General features: G+C 39.5%; 1 protein-coding gene across 1 annotated transcript in view; it reads right to left on the bottom strand.

The window, feature by feature from the left end:
- Nucleotides 1-24,199, bottom strand: part of LOC128934885 (protein FAM169B-like) — a 39,508-nt gene that overhangs the window by 4,914 nt on the left and 10,395 nt on the right. Inside the window, exons 2-8 of the mRNA XM_054272804.1 lie at nucleotides 22,599-22,732; nucleotides 19,818-19,917; nucleotides 13,763-13,848; nucleotides 12,028-12,202; nucleotides 5,234-5,416; nucleotides 2,762-2,890; nucleotides 55-125 (exon numbers count right to left, since the gene is read on the bottom strand). Of these exons, the coding sequence (XP_054128779.1) occupies nucleotides 55-125; nucleotides 2,762-2,890; nucleotides 5,234-5,416; nucleotides 12,028-12,202; nucleotides 13,763-13,848; nucleotides 19,818-19,917; nucleotides 22,599-22,732 (878 nt within the window). The remainder of the gene's footprint in view (nucleotides 1-54; nucleotides 126-2,761; nucleotides 2,891-5,233; nucleotides 5,417-12,027; nucleotides 12,203-13,762; nucleotides 13,849-19,817; nucleotides 19,918-22,598; nucleotides 22,733-24,199) is intronic.

The raw sequence follows: 24,199 nt of genomic DNA, 5'->3' as shown, positions 1-24,199 counted from the left end.
GAGAAAGGCACCAATGGAAAACAAAGTCATAAGATGGCATATTTGTTACTGTACCTTATTCATCTGGTCTAATTGTCTGGGTTTAGTAGTTATAGTCTTCTCCGTACAAGAGCCCACTTCAGCTTCTGGAAAATTGGGGAAATATTTTGCCACAGAAAGAGATTAAAAAGGAAAAATATTATCATATTTGCACAGCTATTTCCATTTAAAAAACCAGCAGAAAAAGCCACCTGACTCTCACCCACAATCCCTCTTGCCTTGTTTATGTTAATTAACCAAATCAGATGGCCCCATGACACTACCACAAAAACCTAAGGTGAACAACTATACTAGAAACAAATTGTCTGTGGATCTAGAAAGTGCTGCTAAATAAATAATCTGTTCTCCTCCTACACCTAGAAAACCCATATCCCTTTCTCCAGAAAATACAGGTACTCTGACCAATTCTGATAAAGAATTATATGCAATCACTTGAAATTTATTTTAATTCTTCTCAGCCTGCTTGGTTCTGCATTAGCTTCACATTTACATGCTTTATGCATATTACTAAACTACTTCCAAACAGCTCTGTTCACTGCCTGGTAGATTTAGCAACCATGACCAAACCATGTGAAATGACACCAAACCATGTGAAATGATTTCTGTTCCTCCAATCAGCCCCAGAAGAGAAATGTCATTATGTTCCTGTTGCTGAGACTATTTGATGAAACTAAATCTCCTACATTTTTCAAACAATAAGAATTAATTCAGAATGAATGACTGCAGCTGTGTGTGACAACATGCTAAAAAGCTTGATTTTAATAGATATATATGCAGACAGTGTGTGTGTGTGTGAACATGCCTATGTATCTGTGCACATCCAAATTGAAGTATCAGCCTCAACAGAGGGCTGCAGTTTATATGAACTGCCACTAGATGCAGCCACATCACCTTGCAAAATTGAATATTCTGACCTCAAGATTACAGAAACCTGTTTTGGAATATGCATGACTGCAGAATTCCTACAAGAACATAAATGGTATTCAATCCTGAGTACTGGTGTGGGGAAAAAAATCCATAATATGAGCAAAATATTCAATTTTTCTTCTCAGTAATTTTGTTCCAAAACACAGCATTGCACAGCATTGCAAATGTCAACAGGAATCTAAGAAATCAGAGCAGAATAAGACTTGTCTATTTTCACAGTTGTTGCCATAGATCCTGATTGGAGCTGACAATATTGAATTGCATTGTGTTTTGCTTTCTGCATAACAGAGAAAGTAGGAATGAAGACCTTATTCCCAAGAGACACCCCTAAATATAGAATCATAGCATCATAGAATAGTTTGGATTGGAAGAGACTTCTAAAGGTCATCTAATCCAATCCCCAGCAACAAGCAGGGACATCTTCTACAAGACCACGTTGCTCCAAGCCCCATCCAACCTGACCTTGGACACTTCCAGTGATGGGGCTGTCACAGCTTCTCTGGGCACCTTGCACCAGGGCCTCAACACCCCCATAGCAAAAATTTATTTCCTTATATCTAGCCTAAATCTATCCTCTTCTAGTTTAAAATCATTATCCCATGTCTTGTTGCAACAGGTCCAGCTAAAATCTTTATCCCCACCTTTCTTATTGTCCCTCTTTAGGTAGTGGAAAGCTGCAAAGTTCCCCAGCCTCATGTGTATTTTTTACTGACAGCAATTCTGGTGGAATGGTATTTCCCCATTCTTTGGGTCATTCATCAATTTGTTTTTCTAGAAGATGGCAAAAAGAAGAAAGAAAAAAGAAAGCATCTTCTCCCCCAGGATCTGCTGAGTTTTGATCTGATCGTAGTTCTGTTCAGTTGCCATTAATAAACTTCACTTAGCAAGATTAAAGGTTTAGCTGGCTTAAAGCACAAGGAACACAGATATAATGGCTTCAGAGGAACCCAGCCTAGGGCTAAAGTCTGACTGAACTCTCCTGTGGGTGCTGCAGACAAGATGAAACGTGGTGTCTCAACAGAAGGTTCCCGAGCCAAAACAGAACAGGATGGATGTGGGAAGGCATGGGAGAAATTTGCTGCACTTCCAGAAAGAGACAATGTGTGCCCTTTTTTTGGAACCCAGTGCTTATCACAGCTTGTGGGCATGCAGCAGAGGGGCCTGCCTGGGTCCTCCAGCCACCTGAACAGATTACATCAACAAGATTCCCATATGAACCATGAAAAGGTTTCCCCATTCTGTCGCTATCTTTTGTGAAGCAGGCAGAAAATGCTCCCAAGCAAAAAGGATTTACCCTGTAGGAGAGTACTTGGAATCTTCCAAAACCCATAATGAAAACCTTTGTGTTTCCATCCAAGAATGGTATTGGCAGCAACTGAAGGTAATTAAACACACTGCCCACTGGCCATACAAATTTTTTCTTTATAACAATTTCAGAGAAACAAACCCCTGTCTATAACCCAGACAATGTGTTGTGCAACAGGGATTTTTTGGGCTAACTTCTACCCTGCTCTAAGCACACTGCAACAGGAGTTCCAGCCACTTTATGCCAAGGCTGTGCTTTGTTCAGGATCTCTCAGATGCTCTGCGGTTCCATTTCATTACCTCATAATTTCTAAGAATTGTCCTGTTTACTGCGAAAAGATGAGGAAACTGGCCTGCACACTCAGTAGTGCCTCCATGTGCAAACAACAGAGACATCACCTCTCCATGATCACTACCTAACCCTTGGTTACATTTCTTATCTTTATAGAACTATAACACAGACAAGTTCACACTGCTTGTTTTAACTCACTTCCTGAAGGGGATGACTCCATCTGAATTTTTAACCAGATATTCAGTCGCTGGCTCCAATCTCCTGGTGCTTCCACTTCCCACAGTCGCTTCTGCTCCTCAGGATGAGCCTGCAGGAATTTCTGGCATACTGAAAGAAGAAACCAAGGGGTAAAAGTATGAATGAGTGAAAAGTATATTGGAAGAGGGAGCAGGTTCTATCCCAGAAATTCTCTCAGACCTGCTTTCATTAGTTCCTTTAGAAATCTTTCTTCTCCCTTCTCGTCTTCCTCCTCTTTGTTTTAGCTGGGACTTTTAGGAAAAGTCTATGTGAAATGGCCTAAATACTCATGAGTGTATCCTACCATCTGCTTCAATCTAGATTATTTCCTTGTGAGTGCAGAAATAAGACTTGAAATGATTTGCTGAGCACCCTCTACTGGCACTGCAGCACAGAACAACGTCCAGACAACCAGTGGGTTTCACAGCAGTGTGGGGTTTTTTACCCTCACTACTCTGAAAGGAAAGGTGCTCCTCTATCTTCCAGCTTTAGCCATTCAGAATGCTACTTCAATTTCTGTTTATAAAGAAAAGCTCTTGCTTCAGTTTAGTTTTGGCCCAAAGTCATCCTCCTTTTCACTACACCTACCCTAGGCCCCATTGTTAGGTTCATTTATTTCTTTGGATGTGGAAAAGAAGAAATGGGAAGAACCAACAGAAAAATTACAGGATACATGTGACAGGTGTACAATCACCTTTATAAACCATATTGCCACAGATTCCTACCACTGTCAGTACACACTGACCACCCAAAAATTTAGGTCTGCTTATGTTATCAAACTGAAGTAGGTTCTATTTAGTGGTATCCTTAGGATGTGTGCAGTGTCAAGAGGAGGCCTACGCTGTGGAACAAACAGTTCAAAACATTTACAGGGCATTTTTCAACTTCCCTTAATCACCATCTTATCAGTTGCATCAACTGCTCTAAGATAGTGATCTGTAAACAACGAAATTACTGTCGTTCTCTGTCCATTGTAGTTCATCATACTACAGAATGGGTCATTTATCTTCAACATTCAGTTGAGCTTAACAATGGGATGTCGAAACAAAAACCCTAATTCTAGTATGTAAACATTTGCCTTACACTAATGAGCAGATCGCAGCCATTAATTTTATCCAAGGATATCCAGACCAAATTATTCATTCCAATAAAAGCTACTAAAACTAACATATATACTAGAATCCAGGTATCTGCCACACAGCTTTTTCCTTCCTTCTAGGCCTCTACAGCATCTTAAATACCATGTCCATATTAAATAAAGTGTCCACAGCTTCAGAGATTTCAGTACAGAGATTAAAAGGTTGCATTCATTTGTCAAAGCATGAAAATGTAGTTCCAATGAAATTAAAAACAGACAGTGACTTCAATACGCTCAAAATTTAACTAACAGTATTGGTATTTTTATAAAAGTAAACCTAATTAAAACACGATGCAAGTCAAATTTATTCACTACTAGCTCTAAACTTAATTGAGACAAAAGCAGAGTCTTCCAATACATTGCTAGTGTTAACACATAAGAAATGCAGCTTTCTCCTCCTGATTTCTAAAGTCCTGAGGTCTGCCAAAGGAAAAATGGATATTATTGGGAAAAGAGAAGGAATGCTGTCAATACTATTCCCTCCTGAAATCAGAAGTAGCAGTACCTGCTCGGGTGCTTTTGAATACATTCAAGGGCACATAATAACCAAGAGAGAGAGCAGATGGGGCCAAAATTTTGTTGACACTTATTAGAAAATAACTGGAAAGCTGTAAATCAATCAAAACATCTCCCCAAAAATGATGGTGAAGACTGCACCACATAGAGAGCAACCTCAGAAAAAAGTACTTTTCTAAAGAAGACACTTTTATAAATAGCATGAGCACGGATTTTTTTCTGTGAATTTTACTAGCAAAACCAGAGTTTTGACCTGAAGACAGAGAAGATATATGACTACTTTGTGATCTTTTAAAAGTGACAAATGTTCAAAGACAGTTGATACAAAACAAGTACTGATGTAACTGTATGACTGAGTAGAGCCTGGGTATTTGGATTATTAAATGTAATTTCTTAAACATGCAAGAACTACCAGAGCATTATGTGCACAGTATGGTCTTGTCAAGATCTTGAGTCTTTTCCCTGTGGTGTCAAATAAAATGTGTAAGTCCCTGTCTAGGGCAATGACATAGTTCTGAGAGAGAGCAGTTCTAGGAACACAAACTGTCAAACAGGCACCATGAGTTTTGTGCTTCTTGTTGTCTTACATAAATATTGGCCTACCGTTCCACAGGAAATTCCAGATGGCTCCAGAAAAGAACCATTTGCAGGCAAACAACAGTTCAGTTCAGACAAGGGCACTGAACTCTTACACAGTGAGGACAATCTTCCCAAGACCATATTGAAAATTATACATTATACATGACCCTTACCTAACGTGTCCACATCAAAGGATTTACCTTGATACATGGCAGCAGAAATAGGGCAGCTGATCCCCAAGGCATCCTCAGCCAGGAAAGACTGACAGAAATCATGCAACATTTTCATCCCTAGGCCACCTCTTCTGTACTTTCTCTGGACAAATATAGTGTCCAAAACTGGCAGCAGGTAACACTGACTGGTTGTACCACCACACAGGCTCCCTGAAAACAGAGAGGGAAAAACACATCCATTTACAAACAAAATTGGTATTGCTGCACTAACTGCTGTATGATTTCAGCCACATCCACCGCCCTGGTACCTTTCCACAGGCTGTGAGGATGATCCCAGCTGAAGTGTATTTGCACAGACAGTAAATCACTTTCCAGGAGGATGATTTTTCCATGAAATGGAGAGGACCTGCCTAACGTGGCTGACAGGTCTCACCAGAGTCTTTTCCAGAGTCTGATTCTTCATCACACTATCTTGGTACACAGGCAATGTATATAGGAAAGCTCACTGCAAAGATTTAAGATTTATATCTCTTTGGTCTAAAACCAAAGAGATATAAATATTCTGAATGTAATGTCAGTATACTCCCTTAAAAAAACCAACTGAGTGGTGCATTTTAAAAAAGCACTGTAAGAGCTCCTTTGTAAGTCACTCCATTTCTACTGAGTGATAATTTATCACACATGTAGTGCTTCTATTCCATCACTTGAACTGCCACTATCAGTGTTAAACCACGGGTTTCACTCAAGGACAGTCCTTGCTAACAAACACATAAAGTCAGTTAACTGAAATCACGGGGTCATGACATCATGCTCTACATGTGGACAAAATACAGACACAAGCATAAGCCTCCGAAGTATTAAAACTAGTTCTCAGTGAAAATTGTCCAAAATAACCCCAAAACACAGAATGAAAGGATTTATTTTGCAATCACAAATCGCAAACTCAAACTGGAGTCAAGAGAGAATTGATTAAGTACAGACATTCAGTATCCAAAATTTTGATGTTCACCCTAACCAACCTAGGGTCCTATTGCTGCATGCAGAATACCCTAAAAATAGAACTTCAAACTACTTTACAGTATAAGCACTCAGATCTGAAATGAATAACCAACATCAGTTCCCCAACGACCTACATATAGGAGAGGGTCTCCATAGAAAAACCTCATGGATTTATTTTAATTTCTAGAAAATATTTATGAAGATTTTATGCTGCTTTTGAGCACATGGCAGGTTAAATACAAATGGATACCCAGGCCTTTACAACAGAAAATGGTTAGATTTTCATACTTTGTTGCTTAAGTCTCATCAAGACTTCTCAGTTTATCTTTCTTACTACTTCCTAGTGGACCTGACTCAGTCTAGTTTTCAGTGTTTTGAGATGTGAAGCTTTCATCACTTCACTAAGACAGTTTCATAGTTTTATCAATGTCCTGTTGAATGCCTGTTCCTAAATTCCAACAAAAGACTTCTACTTAACAGATCCTTTTATTTTTATTTTTTTTTCACATTCCCACAGCTGTCTTAAACTGGGGTCTATTTCTGCTCCTCCGGTTGGTGCCCAGCACCTTTCACTGACACTGGACAGGCCTGACTTTTACCACTCTCTTTTCTGGATGCCAATCCAGCACAGCATACATGACTAATTTTAATTCTAGACCCTGCTTTGTCAAGCTCACCATTTAGCAAGAATCCACGTCTCACAGACTGAGCCATACAACAAAAGTGTGTAGCTACATAACCACCCATTCACATCTTGATTAAGCTTGGTTCACTCCTGCTTAACCAAAGAGCATGCTTAACTTCAAACACATGTTCCAGCACATTGTTGGAAGAAGATGGGTTGTGGTGGTGTTTATAACCTTTCAATATTTGTAACACATGATGGGTAGTTACTCTTTTTGTCATGAGCCAAAAAATTGAGTATATCCCCGGTCCTATTGTTAGCTGCCAACCCAACAGAGATGTCAAATTCCAGCAGAATTGCACCATACGTTCTAAGGGATAAAATTTTTCTCATGAGGTCTTTAAGAATCCCTGCATGTTGCAAGTGTTCTTTTAAGTATATTATTATCTCATATAGTCTGTCTCCTATAAATCCTGAGGAGAGTGCTGTGCAGCAATCCCAGGAGCTGAGTGATTTATGTCCGAGCTCCTAATTTTGTGTTGAGAAGATGACAAAAACTTGTCATGTCTAAAGGCACTGTAAATAAAGAAACCATGAAGCCATTCTTCACCTTGTCCCTGGGAAACACATTAGGAGAGTCACAGCCCACAGGCATTTGAAATAAAATAAAATAAACAAACCAACCTTTGGAACAAAGGCCACTTTGTCCCTGTTTCCCATCAAACAGCACAAGGTTACTGTTAGCTAATGGTGGCCCGGAGGTGGCCACTGGGCTCTCACACATTTGGTAGAAAGGTTTGTTTGGAACACACAGACAAAGTTTTGAGGTGAAGGAGGAGACAGGGAAAATAAGGGCATTGGTGATGGAGAGGGAAGCATTCATGCAGCCTGCCCTCTGAAAGCCTTTGATCTGCTGGGTTAGGTCACGAGTGCCAAATGACCAACTTAGGAGACAGCAAAATGGCAAACAGATATTGCAAGGGCAGGAAAGCAGACAGCCATTAGCATTCCCAAAGAGCCACAAACCAGAAAAAAAAAACAATCCGGTCCCCACATCCAACAGACCCAAACAAAACAAGGTTGTGCACACTGACTGTTTCTCTGCTGAACAACTTGGCTTGGCACACACATGTTTGGACAGGCCTGAGCACTTGTGTAAAGGGTGGGGAATATTTCTGCAGAGCAGAACCCAAGGTCAACTCATTGTGTGAGTTTGTATGTGAGAAGGCGAACAAAGGTTCTGGCTTCAATAAAATTAAATGAATTCATGTCTGGACTGGTATGTAGTCATTTCATTTTCATTACAGCCAGAACCTTCAATCCGCCTCAGAAATGCACATTAAAAATATTATTGCTAGCAAACAGAGGGAGACAAAAGCAATTATTCAACAAGATTTCAGCTAATTGTCTGTCAGGTTAAATTCAATGCTGATTTTTTTTTTTTTTTGAAAGAAATTTATGTAATTGATTAAAAAATAAAATCCTGTTTTCTTTTTAAGGATCTCTTTCTACAGGATAGCACCTGGGCCACCAATATCAAAAGGCATTTCCAAAGGCTTGTATGAAGAAAGGTGTGAAATGAATTTGAGCTCAGGAAGCCACTTCCAAGGACCATCTCTAAGGCTCTGGTGTAGGAAAAAAGCAGAGATAGGGCCAGGGATGCTTTTCTGCCTAATCCACATCTGCTTAAGAGTTTTTGCAGTCAGGAGTTCCCAAACTGTGACTTGTGGAGCATTTCTATCGAATGAATGAGAAGCCAACAATGCACTTACTCCTGATACACCTGTATGTTTTACAGCCTTCTCAGAGGACTCTGTTTGGTTAAGGCTGGTTTGATTCACATCACTCCAGATTTTACTACTAAGATTTGTCAGGAGGGAAGGGACAAGCTTTGACAATCTGACTCTTTTGTTTTTCATACCGCAGACAGCTTGGTCTGCAGCTGGGCAGCTCATGTGTGTTACAGAAACACTAATACATAACAGTAGGGGAAAAAAAAAAGTCTATAAAAAAGGGATTTTGTTCTGGTTTGCTCTTAAAAGCACTAAGACACTCCTGGCTCACTGCATCCTCTAACTTTCTTGTTGATTTATTTGCATCATGAATCTTCTACATTCTCCTGGCATTTATGTGAAGGTGGTAAAGTCCATTTTCAGTAATTATTAGTCCTCAGTAAATAAGAAAGGAAAAACTTTCAGGGAATTACATAGTCTCACTGCACAAGAAACAAGTGTCAGTAACCGTGGTAATTAATCCTACATCACCCCACAGAACACATTCTTTCTGAGGTTTTCACACAGAGCATGAAATAAATACTTTAAACAGCATAAAACAGATCCCAAACCCCAAGTATCAACATGAAGGCTTTCTGCAAAATATTTCATTTTCAGGTTGCTGCCTGTAGAGGAAGGTACAGGAAGAGGGAACTGTTGTTTCCTATTGTACCTTTAAGTAGCTCCATTTAGTGAGGTCTAACTGCTCTGCTGTCTGATATGGAAGCCGCTGACATAGATAAAATTGGAGACATTTATCTTGGCACGTGACAAAGTGTCTTATCAGCCTCATTAGTGGCTTAGTACATCTCATCAATCTTTAGGATACCCAGTGGTAAATGCTCCATGCCTGTCATTGGACAGGAATAGGCACATTCCAGAGAGGCCAAGTTGATGATCTGTGCAGTCATGAATAAATTTTGCTTTAATAAAGGTGTCTAATGCTCACGAAAAGTGATAGCCTTGAAGAATGAGACTTCTGTTTATCTATACAACAGGTGCAGGGTGGCCAGTGCCAGGAGTGGCCAAATTGTCTCAAAACCTTGATTTGCAGAGGTTACTGCATCTCTGAGCAAGGAGGGTGCTCGAGACCATCTGTGCCTCTTTAGCTGGACTATTAAAAGAGATCCAGCTAAGGGTGGTCATAAGATGGATGGAAGCATGGAACTGAACCAAAATTACCGAGTTCACTTTGTACAGGCCACCTAGGAATTGGCAAATGGAAATGACATTACAGTATTGCCAAGATAGTTAATTGGAATCATTGAAGTCCATTGAAAATTTAGTTTGCATAACGACACATTAAATCTGTAGCAAAGATAGAACAGACTCACTGTTCCTTGGTCACCACTTCTGTGATTCACCCAGAAGACTTATGTTTGAAAGAGCCATGCTCCACAGACCTTTTCTGGCTTATTTGCCTCCACTGAAGCATGTTTTTTGTCATGCTGTAGATAATGAAAAATTCACAGATGAGAAATACAGTTGAATACAACATCAATATGAGAATCTCAATTATCCAGTGAAAAAATCATACTGGAAAGAATGGTCAGGTAATTGCAGGGCATGGAAATAAAAGGAATCAGAATCACATGGTGGGCACAAAGGAAAATAATTTTTTCCTAGGACCAGCACAATAAAAATTCCTGTAGTTAAAGCTGCCTCTACTAAATGTTCTGACCAGGACAGCAAAAGGAAAAAGAACTTATAATATAATTTTTAAAAATTAATTATGAAAATATGCAAAACAACCTTGTGAAATACAGCTTCTGAGTGAAGATATTTATCTTAGTCTGTTTTGGGCCTAATAAATCCAGGGCTCTTCTAAAAAGTAGAGAGAACAGAATCAGCCACAGCATGGCTGGTATGAAACTGAAATCACAGAACTTCAGGAAGAGGAATTATTTTCTAAATGCGTACATCAAATAGCAAAAAGCAGCAAAAACAATCAGCTTCAAGCTTCCCGAAAAGGCTTTGGCAAAAGACTGCAGCAATTTGTGACACAGGCCAACAACTAACAAATATAGCTGCCCAGAGAAAAAAAAAAAACACTGGCAAGAAAAGGCAGATGCTGACAAAGCTGGACTTGAAGGATTTGTATTTTATGTGGACCTGGTTTAAAACCAAACTGTGACTCTCAACTTACTCAGAAACAGTTTCAACTTGGCTAATACTCCACCCATAACAGACTACTGTGCACATTCATTTCACTGGAGCATGAATCATTACAGCCCCTACAAGTGTTTCTTTCCAAAAGCTTTGCTCAGGAATATTTATGGACTTAAAGGAAAATGCACTTGTGTTTGGCATTACAAACCAGTTCATGAGCATAATCAGAGACACAGACAGGGCTCCTTGATCAGAGGCTGAGTCCAGATTCCTCACTGATGGTGCAGCAGCACCAGCACGGCGCTGTACAAGCTACACCTCTGTGTGTACCAGGATTTTTCCATCCCAAGGAGCAGAACATCTCTTGTTGCTGGCCTTTGGGACTGCAGCAGAGAGGCACCTTCAGAGTGTCCTCTGGAATCCAAAACAACCCATCTCTCAAGCTGGGTTTTTTTCTGCCATTTTGGATGGAGGGCTATCAAGTCCTGACTTGGGCAATATCTTACTTCCAAAGATCACACCTTCTCTGTGTTTAAACTGCTGGTATCAAAGTGATTCCCATGAATCTTAAGCACAGGCTGGTAACCAGCTCCCACATGGGGGCACAGGCTCAACTGCAAAACTGGAATTATTCCAATTAAGCCTCTTCCACTCCAGACTGGTTGACAGCAATTATTTGCATTAATACAGACTCTGTGTTTAATAAGACCTTTACTAAAGTTAATAAAGTATCCCTAAAGAATTAAAACACATTTTCTTTTCTATGCTACTTAATCAATTAATTATGAAATCAATTAATCATCATCCTTTAAACTGGGAGTACCACAACTGCATAAAGCATTCCAGGAGTGATCTAGTGCACACACTTTCCTCTACACAACCCAGCCACGGCTCCTCACACATCCAAAGATCCTTCCTCTTCTTGCCACCACCAACTCCCAATATGTTTATCCACTGGGAACTGCACTCCTTTTTCAGGTATCATTCTTTCCAGGATGCAGTTCTCCATCCTGTGGATAGGCCCTACATTCTTTGTTCCTAGATGTACAACCTCCTACTTGGCTGCATTAAGCACATTTTATTGGAGTAAGCCAGTACCTCAGATCAGAATGGAGCTCGGAACTATCATGTTTAAATGAAAATAACATGGATGGCTTCCAAATTCTGGGAAGGTTTGTTCCCCAGATTAATTCTGAGGGAGATTTCATATAAAAATGTAAATGAGAGCCAGGATTATTTATACTGAAAGATAAACAAAAGGATTACATTTCTAGCTATTAGGAACCAGTGGAAATGTGTCTCTAAAATGACCTTACCTTTCATCTTGACCGAGTAAAAGGCAGCAGCCTCGCCGTTCCTCCAGAGTATCTTGGCACGCTCGGTGGCAGAGTGAGGTAGAAAGAATGCATCATTAGCTGAACTCCCTTCCAGCATTCCAAAAATAATGCAGTTCAGAACAAAGAGGACAATCCTTTCTCCAAATGTCTGGACCTAAGAGAACAAACAAAAACAGACCAAAGAAAAATGAGGCAGAGAATAGTACTTTGCATCTCATAAAAGGTTTCAAAATCAAAAGAGGCTGGGAAGGAGGAGGTCAGGAAACACATACACTTAATTTGGGGAAAATACCTCCTGAGTTGGTTCAGCTACAACAACAAAAACAGTTTTTCCTAGTGTTTCACCCTCTATCCAGTGGGCATAGAATAATTTAGTACCTATTTATAAAGCTTGACATATCTCTTGTTGTCACAGAGAGGAATTCTAAAGCAGCAGAACTATCTTGATTGCAGTCACAGATTTGGAACCAGGATCAAGGCAATCTAATCCTGCTCAAAAGTGAAATGAAGATTGGATTCACACTGTGGGCCTGGTCACCTCTCCTCTATTACCTGTGTTGTCACAGAATTTAAGAACTTCGTGGGCCAGGACCTTACTGAGTTAGACACTGTACAAAACAGAGAATGGTCTGTCCCAACCAGCTGTAATCTAGGTGTAACATGAACAATCATTCTGTGCTGAATTCTTAGGAGACAACTGACAGGGGAGGGAGATGAAGGAATCTAAAGGAACAAGATTATATTGATCATCAAGGTAAAAACTGCTGCCAACAAGCTTCATATGAATGCTGAAAAAGAAATGAGAGTTTCCACATATAATGGCAATTTACCTTTCAGCAATGAGCTAGAGGGGGTAAGATTTCTATTTTCAGACATTATTTTTCATTCTCTGTTGATACAGAGATGCTTGAAAGCCAGAAGGTCTGTGTCCCTGCTCCAGGTTCTATCTTGCAAGGATTGGTATCTCAAAATGCCTCCAGTTCAGTTACTCATAAAAAGCCTACTTAATTCTGCAAATAATTAAACACTATGTATGACAGGAAAAAATGATAAAGGAATGGAATCATTAAGGACCAAAAATACTGAGAGTTGGGTAGGAAAAAAAACTGACTTAATAAGCTCATGACAACACAGCTCATACGCAGCAGGCATCTGACTTTTTGGTTGCAAACAGACTCCAGGCTACCCAAATCTTTCCAATTATGAAAAAGTAGTTCTATCTTACCAAGATAATTTATCTACCAAGATAATTTATTTGGAAAAAGAATTATGGATATAGAAATGACTAAATAGCAACCATTTCATAAAATGAATACAATATAAACATTATCCAAGGGGAAAAAAATCATAACTAGCTAGATAAGACATTGTTCCAAAGGGTAGTAACACCTCCCACCAGACAGTTAATGTGAGAAATTATTGCTAATGTAGTAATTCAGTTTATGATTACTCCATTAGAAGGCAGTGAAGGTAAACTAAAAACCAAAAGACAACAAATCCCACAGATGAATAATAAGCTGCATGCACAGAATTGTTTAGAGAGGGCTAACGTGCATGTCACTGTGTCCTGGAGACATGAAGCACTTGGTGAGCCACAGAGCCCAGATCCCACAGGTTCAGAGCAGGAGCTGCTGGAGACCAAAGACAATTCCATATAATTGCTCTGGCTGGGAAGTTCCAGGGTAAAGGCAACTGTTCAAAATAGCATCCTCACCAAAATGAGCCCATCTCGAGCAGGATCAGCTGTCTTCACAACATCCTCCACAGGCCACCAGCGCTGGCTCAAATAAACTGCCAAAACTACAGAAACAAAAACAGGGGAGCATGTTACCCACAAATACAAAGCAGGTTCTCAATTTTTCCACAGGCAGCCTCAGACCTACTTCTCCCTCCAGCTGACTCCAGTCTGTTCTGCTGTGAGACAGAAGAACAACAATTGTATTTCAATTTCACCTCCGCGTCCCTTGATATCCAATTTTCAGTACTGCACGAGGCATCAAGTGAAGGTAATTTTTCTCAGGAATTGATGTGACTTTGGTGTGACAGCCTGTGTTCCATGTGAATAAAGCACTTCCTGCTTAATACTAAGTTCAGTAGCAGAGTAGGTTTGAGTGGCATTTGGGACAGTGGAGCTACCTGGATAAAGGTTACAGTTTTCAAGTTTCTTTCAAACTTTCCCCTACCTACACATACATATTTGCATATATTTGAGTGCACATATTTGCACTCATGCAAGTCAAACATGAAAATTCTCATATCTGCTTATCAAACAGCTTTCCAGCTCTCTCTGTGATTGAATTTCTATCTATGGGTAGCTTTAGAGTACAGACTCCTAAATCTCTGCATGGACAGATATTTTCTGAGGTTCAAATGCACACTGAGAGGTTCCTATCAACAAAAGACAGACATAGACATGCATAATAAGACACACTTTTGCTTCAGGGCAAAGTGTATCAGCAACCCACGTAAGTCAAGTCCTCATGTAGGTGTGATGCAAAACTTGCACCCCACTTCTTCCCATCCTTCCTCATTTTTTCACATTTGCAGGAACAAGTATTTAAACCCTACTCCTACATGTTCATCTACAGAATTCATTGCCTGCCAATAGATTTACAAGGAAAAGACTTGAAGCAGCAACAATGACACTGAAATTACTTCCAAGCCTTGTTCAGAAAGAAAAGTTTTGACATGGGGTCATTTCAAAGGATAGAGAATAAATTTCAAGGATTTAGATGAGGTATTGGAATAAACACAGAAATCTGATCATTTATGACCACAAACACATCAAACAGCAAATATTTCAGCCAAAAGAATTCTTAGTATCCATGCACTGGTGACATTCACCTAAAGTACATGGCCATGATTTCAGGATTGCTCAAGAACACCAAATAGGGCGCCTACCATGTCCATTTTTATATAGAAAGACAGAATATAATATAGGAAGAATGTTGCAAAGAACAGCACAGAGTTCACATGTTTGAGTCCTAAAAGAGTGCTTCAACAACTGGCTCTAACCTACCCAGCTAGGGACAAATATAGGAAAGTTCAAAACCATCTGTGAGTTAGAAACAAATTCACACACGAGGAAATGAAATGACTTTAAGGACAGGATTCATCATTTACCTGTTTTAGCCTCAGGTTATATGATTGTCACTGATGCACACAGGTTAACTTCCCTTTTTGCTTCAGCCTCTATCACTCCTGCTGGTTTTAAGGCTGGAGATTCAGCTTAGCTAACTTATATTTCCAATAAATTATTAAAGCATGTGCCAAAAAGCATTACACTTTGTGTGCTGGGTTAACAAGGAAGAAGTATTGCACGCAAGGGCAGATGCCTGTTTATAGCAGCAGACTCAATTCATTAAATATTATGCACTTACTTGCATGGGATTTTCATACTCTTTCTGTGATGGATTCAATCTGTTCCCTCAAACCCTTCCCTCTGCTTTCAAATGCAGCAGCCACTGCTCCATTACACATCCATGAAACATGCAGCTACAAAGGGAGCTGAGTCACACAAAGGGGACATAATGGGCCAAATGCTGACTTTAATAAGGGCTGCAAAGAGGTTTGGCACACAGTTCAGACATACAAGACACATAGTAAAGGTCAGAAAAGTTTTTAAAAGCTTTGAGGAAAACAGGAAGATGCATAACCACGTTGGAAGGAGTTGCTTTTATAGAACATTTACTGTGCTATTCAATAATTTAAATGTGTGGAAGGGAACACTAGTTGACATAGCAACTGTCACATCACATTACTTGAGCAACCTTATCTATATGGATGCCTTCCTTGAAGGAAAAAACATTTCTCCAGATTTCACACAAACATATGTACTTTGCTTTTTGTTATCATTTTTCAAGTCAACATCTGGTCCGCAGTTAAATCCATCCATGCTTCCCCATACTCTCATTTTCATTTTATAATCAACTTTGAGGAACACTACTTCAAATGCAAACATGATTTGTGAGACCACATGTTCCCTCTCTCTCCCTTCCCAGTCTTGTTATTCTTTCCAAAACATTCAGTCAAGTTCACCTGATCACAGGAGATGGAGTTACTGCCAGCACACATCACCTGCACCCTGTGAATCAGGATGTGTGTGACTGCAGTGACCTTGCAACTGCAAAACCTGATGTGCTTGATTGTGCAGTTGCAAGCACAGGTGAAATGAATTTCAGGTCACAATTAATGGGGTTTACACATTGCCCTGTAAGCACCAGCTTGCTAAACCTCAGTACTTTCATCACCTGCACTCAGACAAACACAGAGTGTTGCAAGAAGCTGACAGGCAGTGGAGCACAGGATTCCACAGCACAGGGTGTTTGAAATCCAGGACTGAACTGAATTAGGCACCAAGCATAATGCAATTGTGATTATGAAATGTCTACTTTTGCTGGGCAAACATGGATCCCTTCCCAACTCAGGCCTGGATTATATTTTTACTTCCTAGGCTATGCCGGCCAAATGTTCCCACACTGGTGTGCAACTATTTAAATGAAATGTGTACATCAGGATTCTACACACAGAGCAAAGAAGAAAAAATAAAGCAACATCCATCTTGGCTCTTCTTTTTCCCCTGCCTTATCTGAATTGCTGAAAGACATCCCTCAGTTACAAACTAAATAAAGGTGATGTTACATATGAGAGATGTAATTAGAGTTAATAAATATCTAAGATAGAGTAGTGGCACTTTCTGTAAAGTCATCTTTACCTTAATCCTGTCACTCTTTCAGATTGCTGACACACTTAAAGAGGTCACTTTTGTAAGGCTTCCACTGTGGAAATACTCTGATACTGGAACAAGGTCAGAAATCCTACTCTGAAGTGCATTCTGCAGCACTGACATACTCTGAACTAGCTGGGCCCCACAGTTCCCTGTTGTTAAAATGGAATAAGAGCATTTCTCACCCTTTTCTAGGAATTTTATCAAAACAAATATATTAAAGTTTGGGAGGCAGGCAGATTCCTGCTGGAATGGCAGCCGTTCAAGTTTCTCAGATAGATCTTTCCTGTTACCAGTTACATTTTCTTCTACTGTTCAGGCTTCACTCAGTGATTTGTTGCAAATGTCTTGTGATAAATGTTCCAAGGCATCTCACAGTTATTGTGAATTATTACATGCAGCATACAGAAAATGCCACAATAAGGTATGTTTATTTAGTGTTATAAAGATGTTAATCACCCATGTTATGCTCTGTATGCCCTTACAATGCAATTTACATTCTCATAAAAATATCTGTACAGATATACGAACAGAACACAACACTCAGCCCATCAAAAATAAATTTAAAATGCTTCCAACCAAGACCAAGTCCTACAGAAAAGCTGCCATTCTCATTTTCTCTTTGAAATATGCAGATCATTTCAAACCACAAGCTACTCATCGCTTCTGGACAACCCATCTTATCAAGATGATCAGAAATAAATCTCAGCGGTGGAATCCACCCCTCTTTAAACCAATTCTCAAGAATTAAATGCCATCAAACTGAAACACAGTATTTGGGGACAACCAGGAAATTTGCTTCTAAGAGTGCTTCTGCTGTGGAAGAAAACTAAAATGCAGAGGTAGAGGACAGGTAGAGGAAGAGAAGATATTAACCACAGCAAGACTGTTTCCCCCTTCCATCTGGATGAAACTTGTTTCATAAGGAAAGTGCAAAGCTCAAGTCAGGAAAAGAAAATTATGTAACTTGTTAAATGTTTTCATTTTCTGCCCCTAAAGTCAAATATCCTTAAAGTAACAAAGACTAAGTTAAAATATATTGCCTTTCTCTGAAGGAATTGGTTCTGAATTAATTTGAGCTGCTCACTGGTCAGAACAAAAGGTCATGTAGGTGAGCAAATCCAGGTGGAGTTTCCCCATTAGCACAGTCTGCCATCCTAACTGTCAATTCCAAATCTGCTGAGCTGTTGGAAAAAAATTAGGACAAAATACTTCTGATGTATAAACCCATCTGTATAGGTATGCACACACATCCCAGCAGGCTTTAAAGAACTAATGAAAATTTTTTAACACTCATCTGAAAAAAAAAAATCACATCGGTCAAACCTGATGTGAGCAGGAAGACTGGTCACATGTTTATAGTATAGAAAATCCAGAAACAAAGAACTTCCAGAACTTTTGGAAGGAAATATCAAAAGCCAGGTGATGCAGCAGGCTTAGAGATGTCTCTGTTCCTCTGACTCTGGACTGGTAACTTGAGCTGAAATTTTGCAAGGGGGGGTCACAGCAGTCAGTCAGGCTGTTGTTTATAATATAATAAGGTGTTTATTCTGGTAGGTTTAAGCTTTTAATGAAGATAGTTATCAGGTAATTTAGGCTCCAATTGGACTTGTTTGACTCGTTCCTGTGAGAAATCATTTTTCCTTGTGTGCTTGTATCTCATTAATACTTCTTGTTCCTAATACTAAATGAGATCATTTAACTGAAGAGCTGTGCTAAATGCACTTTCACCTGCATATGTTTAGTAATCTTTTGTTTCTGCACTGTAGTTACAGATCCCAATTCCTCTTGTGAAGCCTAAACTAACTCAGTGCTGTTTTCAGCCATGTTCCTTTGAACATGAGTCAGGAGATGAGCACAACTGCACCAAGAGCCAGTCTGGCCTCAGGTGTAGATGCTTCTCCCCTTTATCACACCAGTGTTTCTCTCTTCAGAAAAACACTAATGGAGTACATAAATTAGTGTCAGAAGAGTAATTCTACATCAATAGTTTTAGAGGGACCAGGAAGTCCTTTGACTACAGCTGGAACTTGGAAAGGTCTCCCACCTTGTCCTGTGAACCACAGCCCATTAGCAAAGGCCCAACTGAAATCCTGTGCAGAAGGAGCTGGGAAACTGCAGAGCTCACCTCTAACCACAGGTGATCCTAATCTGCTTTTTGTTCTTCTGAAAAAATTTCCTGGTCACAGGGTAGGACTGAACAATGAACACTTGCACTAACAGAACCTGTTCTAGGAGTACAAGATCATTACCTGCCACATTTGGAACTGAACAGAGGATTTTGCTCTGCCTTTGCTGTATTATTAAGAATACTGGCTATTAAAGCCTTTCAGGTATAATTTATAGCTTATCCTTTCAAAAAAGTACACTTTTAATGACAGATGTCGTTAGCTGGCTGCCACATTTGGAAGCTGGAAGTTTAACAGGTTTCATGTGTTCTGTATTTCCTAAGTGACACAGTGAGTCAATATAAAAGTTCATGTCCTCGTTGCAGATATTCCAAAAACTCTACAGCCCATTGCTTCACAACAACACCAACACTCCTCACCTAATCTACACACCAGTCCTCACACACCAGTACTGGAAATAAAACTCAATTAAACCTAGGACTGAAAAAAATATTATAAAACAAAACAAAAAAATAATATTAATAAGAATCAGTAAGAAGCAATACAATTTCATACCTGTATTTTATTGTTTAAGGATTTCAGGATTCTATCCAAACCATATTGTGTTTAAATTTCACATCATTCTGAATTAGAAAAATATTATCCTGTTGAATAAATTCAGAAAGAATAACAGATTTACCCAAGGAGATTTTTCAGCTATCAGCAGAGAATTTATGCATAGAATTTAAAAGCCCTGATTATCAATTCTTCCATCTAATCAGCAGCCCACTGACAAAAATCCTTGACAGATAAACTGAAACCACTTCATATTCAAAACAAAACCCAGAATATTTAAATACATAAACAAACAGACCATCTTAAAGGTAAAGAAATTACAACTACTCAAATTTCAAAATATTTTGACCAATTCTAACCTGTCTTTTTATCCTTTGGATCAGTTAACAGCAACAGTTTGCAAGTAGGATTATTTCGGTAGAGAGGGACAAAAGACACACAGGAATCTTCAAGTTTAACCTAAAAAACAAACAAGCCCTGTAGCTCTTTGTACTGCAAAGCTCACAACAAGTACTTCACATATCAGATGCACTTATGACATGTTTTGCTGACATGCATGGTACAAGCTTAGCACAACACCCTCTCAATCCTCAACTTCAAGGCACTGAAATACACATAATATTCTAATATCATCCATAAGGAAAGTTAATTTAAAAGAAATCAAGCTACTGAAGTTAGTGAAGACCTTAATGCTGACTTGCCCTGGTTAGCACATAACCTGGTTTGAGCACTGTCACACGCAGACAAATGGTGTCATGAAAGACCAGACACATCAAATGAAAACAACTTGCACTTCTTACAGCATCCTCCAGCTGAGTATTTGTGGTGTTTTGCAAACAATGAATTAAGCCTCAGGGTACAGGGAGTATCAAAGCATTAGGGCAGTGCCTGGGCAGTTTATCTTCCAGGCACAGCGAGGGCAGATAATTGGCACAAGGTGGTTAAGCTGAAGGCAAAGCTAAAATCAAAATGCAGCTCCCAAGCTTCTGCTCTTAGACTAAACTTTTAAATGATGTGACACAAACACAAAATTACTGTGCTCAAACAGCTCTATATGCATAGAAATGACGATTTCCATATGAATATTGCAAATGCTGTCATGTAAGCTTAGGTACAGGCGAAGAGCGTGCATGACTTAGCACAGTATGTACTGTACTTTCCAAAATCTGGTCCATTGTGTATGTGTGGGTGTGCCTCTCTCTCTAATTGCACCCATTTGTCAGTTTGCTATGAAACTCAAATCAGTCACGTGTTACATTTAATATTTCTTGGTACATGGAAGAAATATGAATATGGATTATTCTGGATAACAACTCTAAGCTGAAACCAGTGTTCAGTAGTTGATGAGTGCCAGAATCCTGGAAGCATCTATGCAAACACTGGACTCCAGGAAAAAAAAACCCAACAACTTGAAAACTGCTTGAAATCTGTATTCATGAGCTTGCCTAAATCTGGGGATTCAGTTGTTCTTTGCATGCTTCAAACATAACAGCATCAATGTCATTACAGCACCTGGGAGCATTTCCATAATGAAGAGGCCAGGACTACTTCCAATACTGCCATGATTGTTACTTTGTTTGATAAGGTAATGTGCACTTTCACAGGTGTTAACAAGAGCAGCATGAGCCAAGCACAGCTTTGTGTGTGGCTGCTGCCAACCTGTGGGGCTCTCATCCTGACTTGCAGTAATCCTTGCTATTTGTGGCCTGAATGCTTGACCAAGCCACACCAAAAAGAAGTTCTGTGACCCCAGCAAAGGGGCTGACAGCCACTTAACTCCTGCTAAATAATTATTCACTGTTGCCAGTCCTGCCACTTCAAACCTGCTTTAATTCAGAAGGGGAAAAAAATGTTTGGTAATGCAGCCATTATTCAAACACCAAACCCCTCATGCCTCAGGTTGTGGGTCTATAATAGAGACTGTTAGCTGGGATGTTCACTGGGAATGGGAGTTTTGCCTTATTACATTTGAATTATTTTAAATTACAAAACATCAACATTCTTTGAGCTATTTATTATAGACTATAAGGAAAAAGACAATACAGCAAGAACACTACCATTACTTATGCCCTTGACTGGCTGACTGCAGATTAGATTAGACCTGAATTAAATGAATGCAAAGAGAAATGTGTTGCTATGAGACTCAAATCAGTCATGTGATATATTTAAGGGCTGGTGACAAGCCACAAAATCAAGACAGTTGTGAATCAAAAGCCAGAAGTTCATCTTTAACTGATCTCAGTGTGTGTGGCTTTTGCAGGAATACACAGAGCACTGCCTGGGATTTTAACCTTCTCTTCCTCCTACTGGAACAGCAAATGAACCTCTGCAAGTACAAGCAGGCATGGAAGGTAAGGACACAGAAGCCCTAAACTGGGGGATCTTTGCATGTTCCCTCTGTATTTAGCCCCACAGGCTCCACTAGAGGGCATTAAAAGAGTATTTAAACCCCGTTACACTCCCAGCTCAAAGCTGAAGCTGATCCCACCTGGAACAGCATTTTTCTGGAAACTACTGCATATTATTTTCCTAAATTGCAGAAAAGCTACTGTATTCCAAACATTCATTTTAACTAATCCAATTTCTGCTTTGATAGCACAATAACAGGTACCTCAGCACACCATTTATGATCTACAAAATGCCAGATTTAAAGGTTTCATAGGTTGACTGCAGTAAAAATGTTTAATAGGCCTGTTCAGTCATCTCTATTCCACCCAGGTGTCTTAGGAACAGAATTCCTTTGGGAAAATCCACACTCAAAACTACCAATATAAGTACTGGAAAGAATGGAAAAAGATAGACTGTATCACAATGCCTGTGTAAACTGCATAGCAGAGGCAGAACACAGAGCAGCACCATGGTGTAAATCTCCATAAAATTTCCTTTTGGTTCAGTCCTGTCAGGAGGCAGGTCAAGATGCAAAGTTCACCAGAATACTTCAAACCCTCTTCAACACTCATGCTTGGAGTTTAAGCTTATCTCTCATTTACAGCATGCAAATTATTTGAAATAATGCAGGATTTACTGAATTTTTCTGCAATCCAGCCATACCAGTTTATCCCTATTAGCATACATGAGCACAACCAACAAACTAATCTGCAAGTGTCTAACTTGCAGCATGAGAAGCATCAGCGTCCTACCTCTCCTCTTCCAGGGATGGAAAAAACATCAGGAGTGGACAGTGACTTCTTCAAGAGTTTTTCATAGTATGTTTCAGCATCTGCTTGCAGAACCCCTGGATCTCCTGTTATTGTATCAACCAAGTAAAGTCGACCTGTGATTAAAATAAAACACAAGATATTTTTACTTTTTATATTAAATAAGAAACTTAAGTCTTAAAACCTCCATTTCCCCAGCAGCTGCTTGGTGTGGCTGGGCCCTTAATGATCTCATTAGAGCCTTTTGTATAAGCCTAGTCTAAAATAGTAAGGCTGGTAAAAACCTGCCTGTATGTTATTTTCTGTATGTTATTTACCTCTTGACATGCAACTTTACAAAGCAGAACCATGACAGCACCAACTCACATTTGTCTCCTTTGAATTCAACAAGCACAGTCTCAAATTTCTCTAGGTGTAAGAAAATTGCTTTAAAGCTGGAAGAACATTAAAAAAAAAATCTTCAAAACACAGCCTGAGTTTAGCACTGTCCAAAAATATAACAGGGAAAGAATTCCAAAGCTTCCATGCTTTCTTGGAAGGCTGCCCCTTTTTGGGTCAGTCTAGGATCTGTTGTTTGTCATTAACTTTTTCCTTCTCTTTTTTGACTAACATCAGTTGGGCACTTTCACAACAATGAAATAATGTAAAAAATTTACCTACACAAGTCTTTCCAAAATAGAAACATCATCTTTTATGCAACATAACTCTGAATCCATGTGACTCAGTGATGGAGGGTATTTGTTAATTGCATGCAAACAAAAATTACATATATCTGATGCCTGTAACCTAAATGCAAAGTCCAACTGGGTGTTTCTGAAGAAGCAATATCCTCCTTCTGATCTAACAAACCAGACTTTCTGGTGGCTCATCACCAAGAAAAAGAACATGACAGGAAATGTGTAAGTAAACCAAATGGTGTCCAGCCACTGTTCTATCACAGGAATAAAACAGCTTCAATTTAAGGAGCTTTCAATCAACAAGCTACACCTGCAACTCTTGTAAGCCCAAGTGAGGACCAAATCTTCTACCCACAGCTGTTGTTGGTATCTTAGCTCTGAATCCTCCTTTTTAATGATGGTTTGGTCTCACATGGCACCTCCCTTGGTAAGCTAAATATGAAATAACTGCACTGATAGTAAATGGTTGAGACAAGAAGTCTTAAAAGGACCAATGCAAGACCTGTCTATACTAAGATTAACAAACCATGAATCATATAGGTACCATATTGAAAGTGATACCTTTCCACATAAAAGCAGGAGCATGGGATTTGTAGTACCAGCTCAGACTATTCACCCATGGTGCCTCCACTGTCTCTCCAGCAGTGATCAGTATCTGATTCCTCAGCAAAAGGATAAGAAATTTAAAATGCTTAAAATGCTTGAAACACTATTTTCCTGCCCTTTGCAGGCAACCAGCTTCCATCCTGAGGCTTGCCAGCAGAGCTGTGTACTCAGAATGCTGAAGAGAAGCTGCTCTGTAGATGGGTTTCCAGCATGTTTGTATGTGACAAAATGAGAGAAAAAAGAGCATTGCAGCATTAGCAAGGCAAGTCATATTATAAAATCCCAGGCAGAACCTAAACA

The sequence above is a fragment of the Melozone crissalis genome, unplaced genomic scaffold (assembly GCF_028551555.1).
Source record: "Melozone crissalis strain CALT ecotype California unplaced genomic scaffold, PUWL_Pcris_2 ptg000014l_1, whole genome shotgun sequence".
Taxonomy (NCBI): domain Eukaryota; kingdom Metazoa; phylum Chordata; class Aves; order Passeriformes; family Passerellidae; genus Melozone; species Melozone crissalis.
The sequence above is the reverse complement of the archived record's forward strand: the minus strand, read 5'-3'. Positions and strand labels throughout refer to the sequence as shown.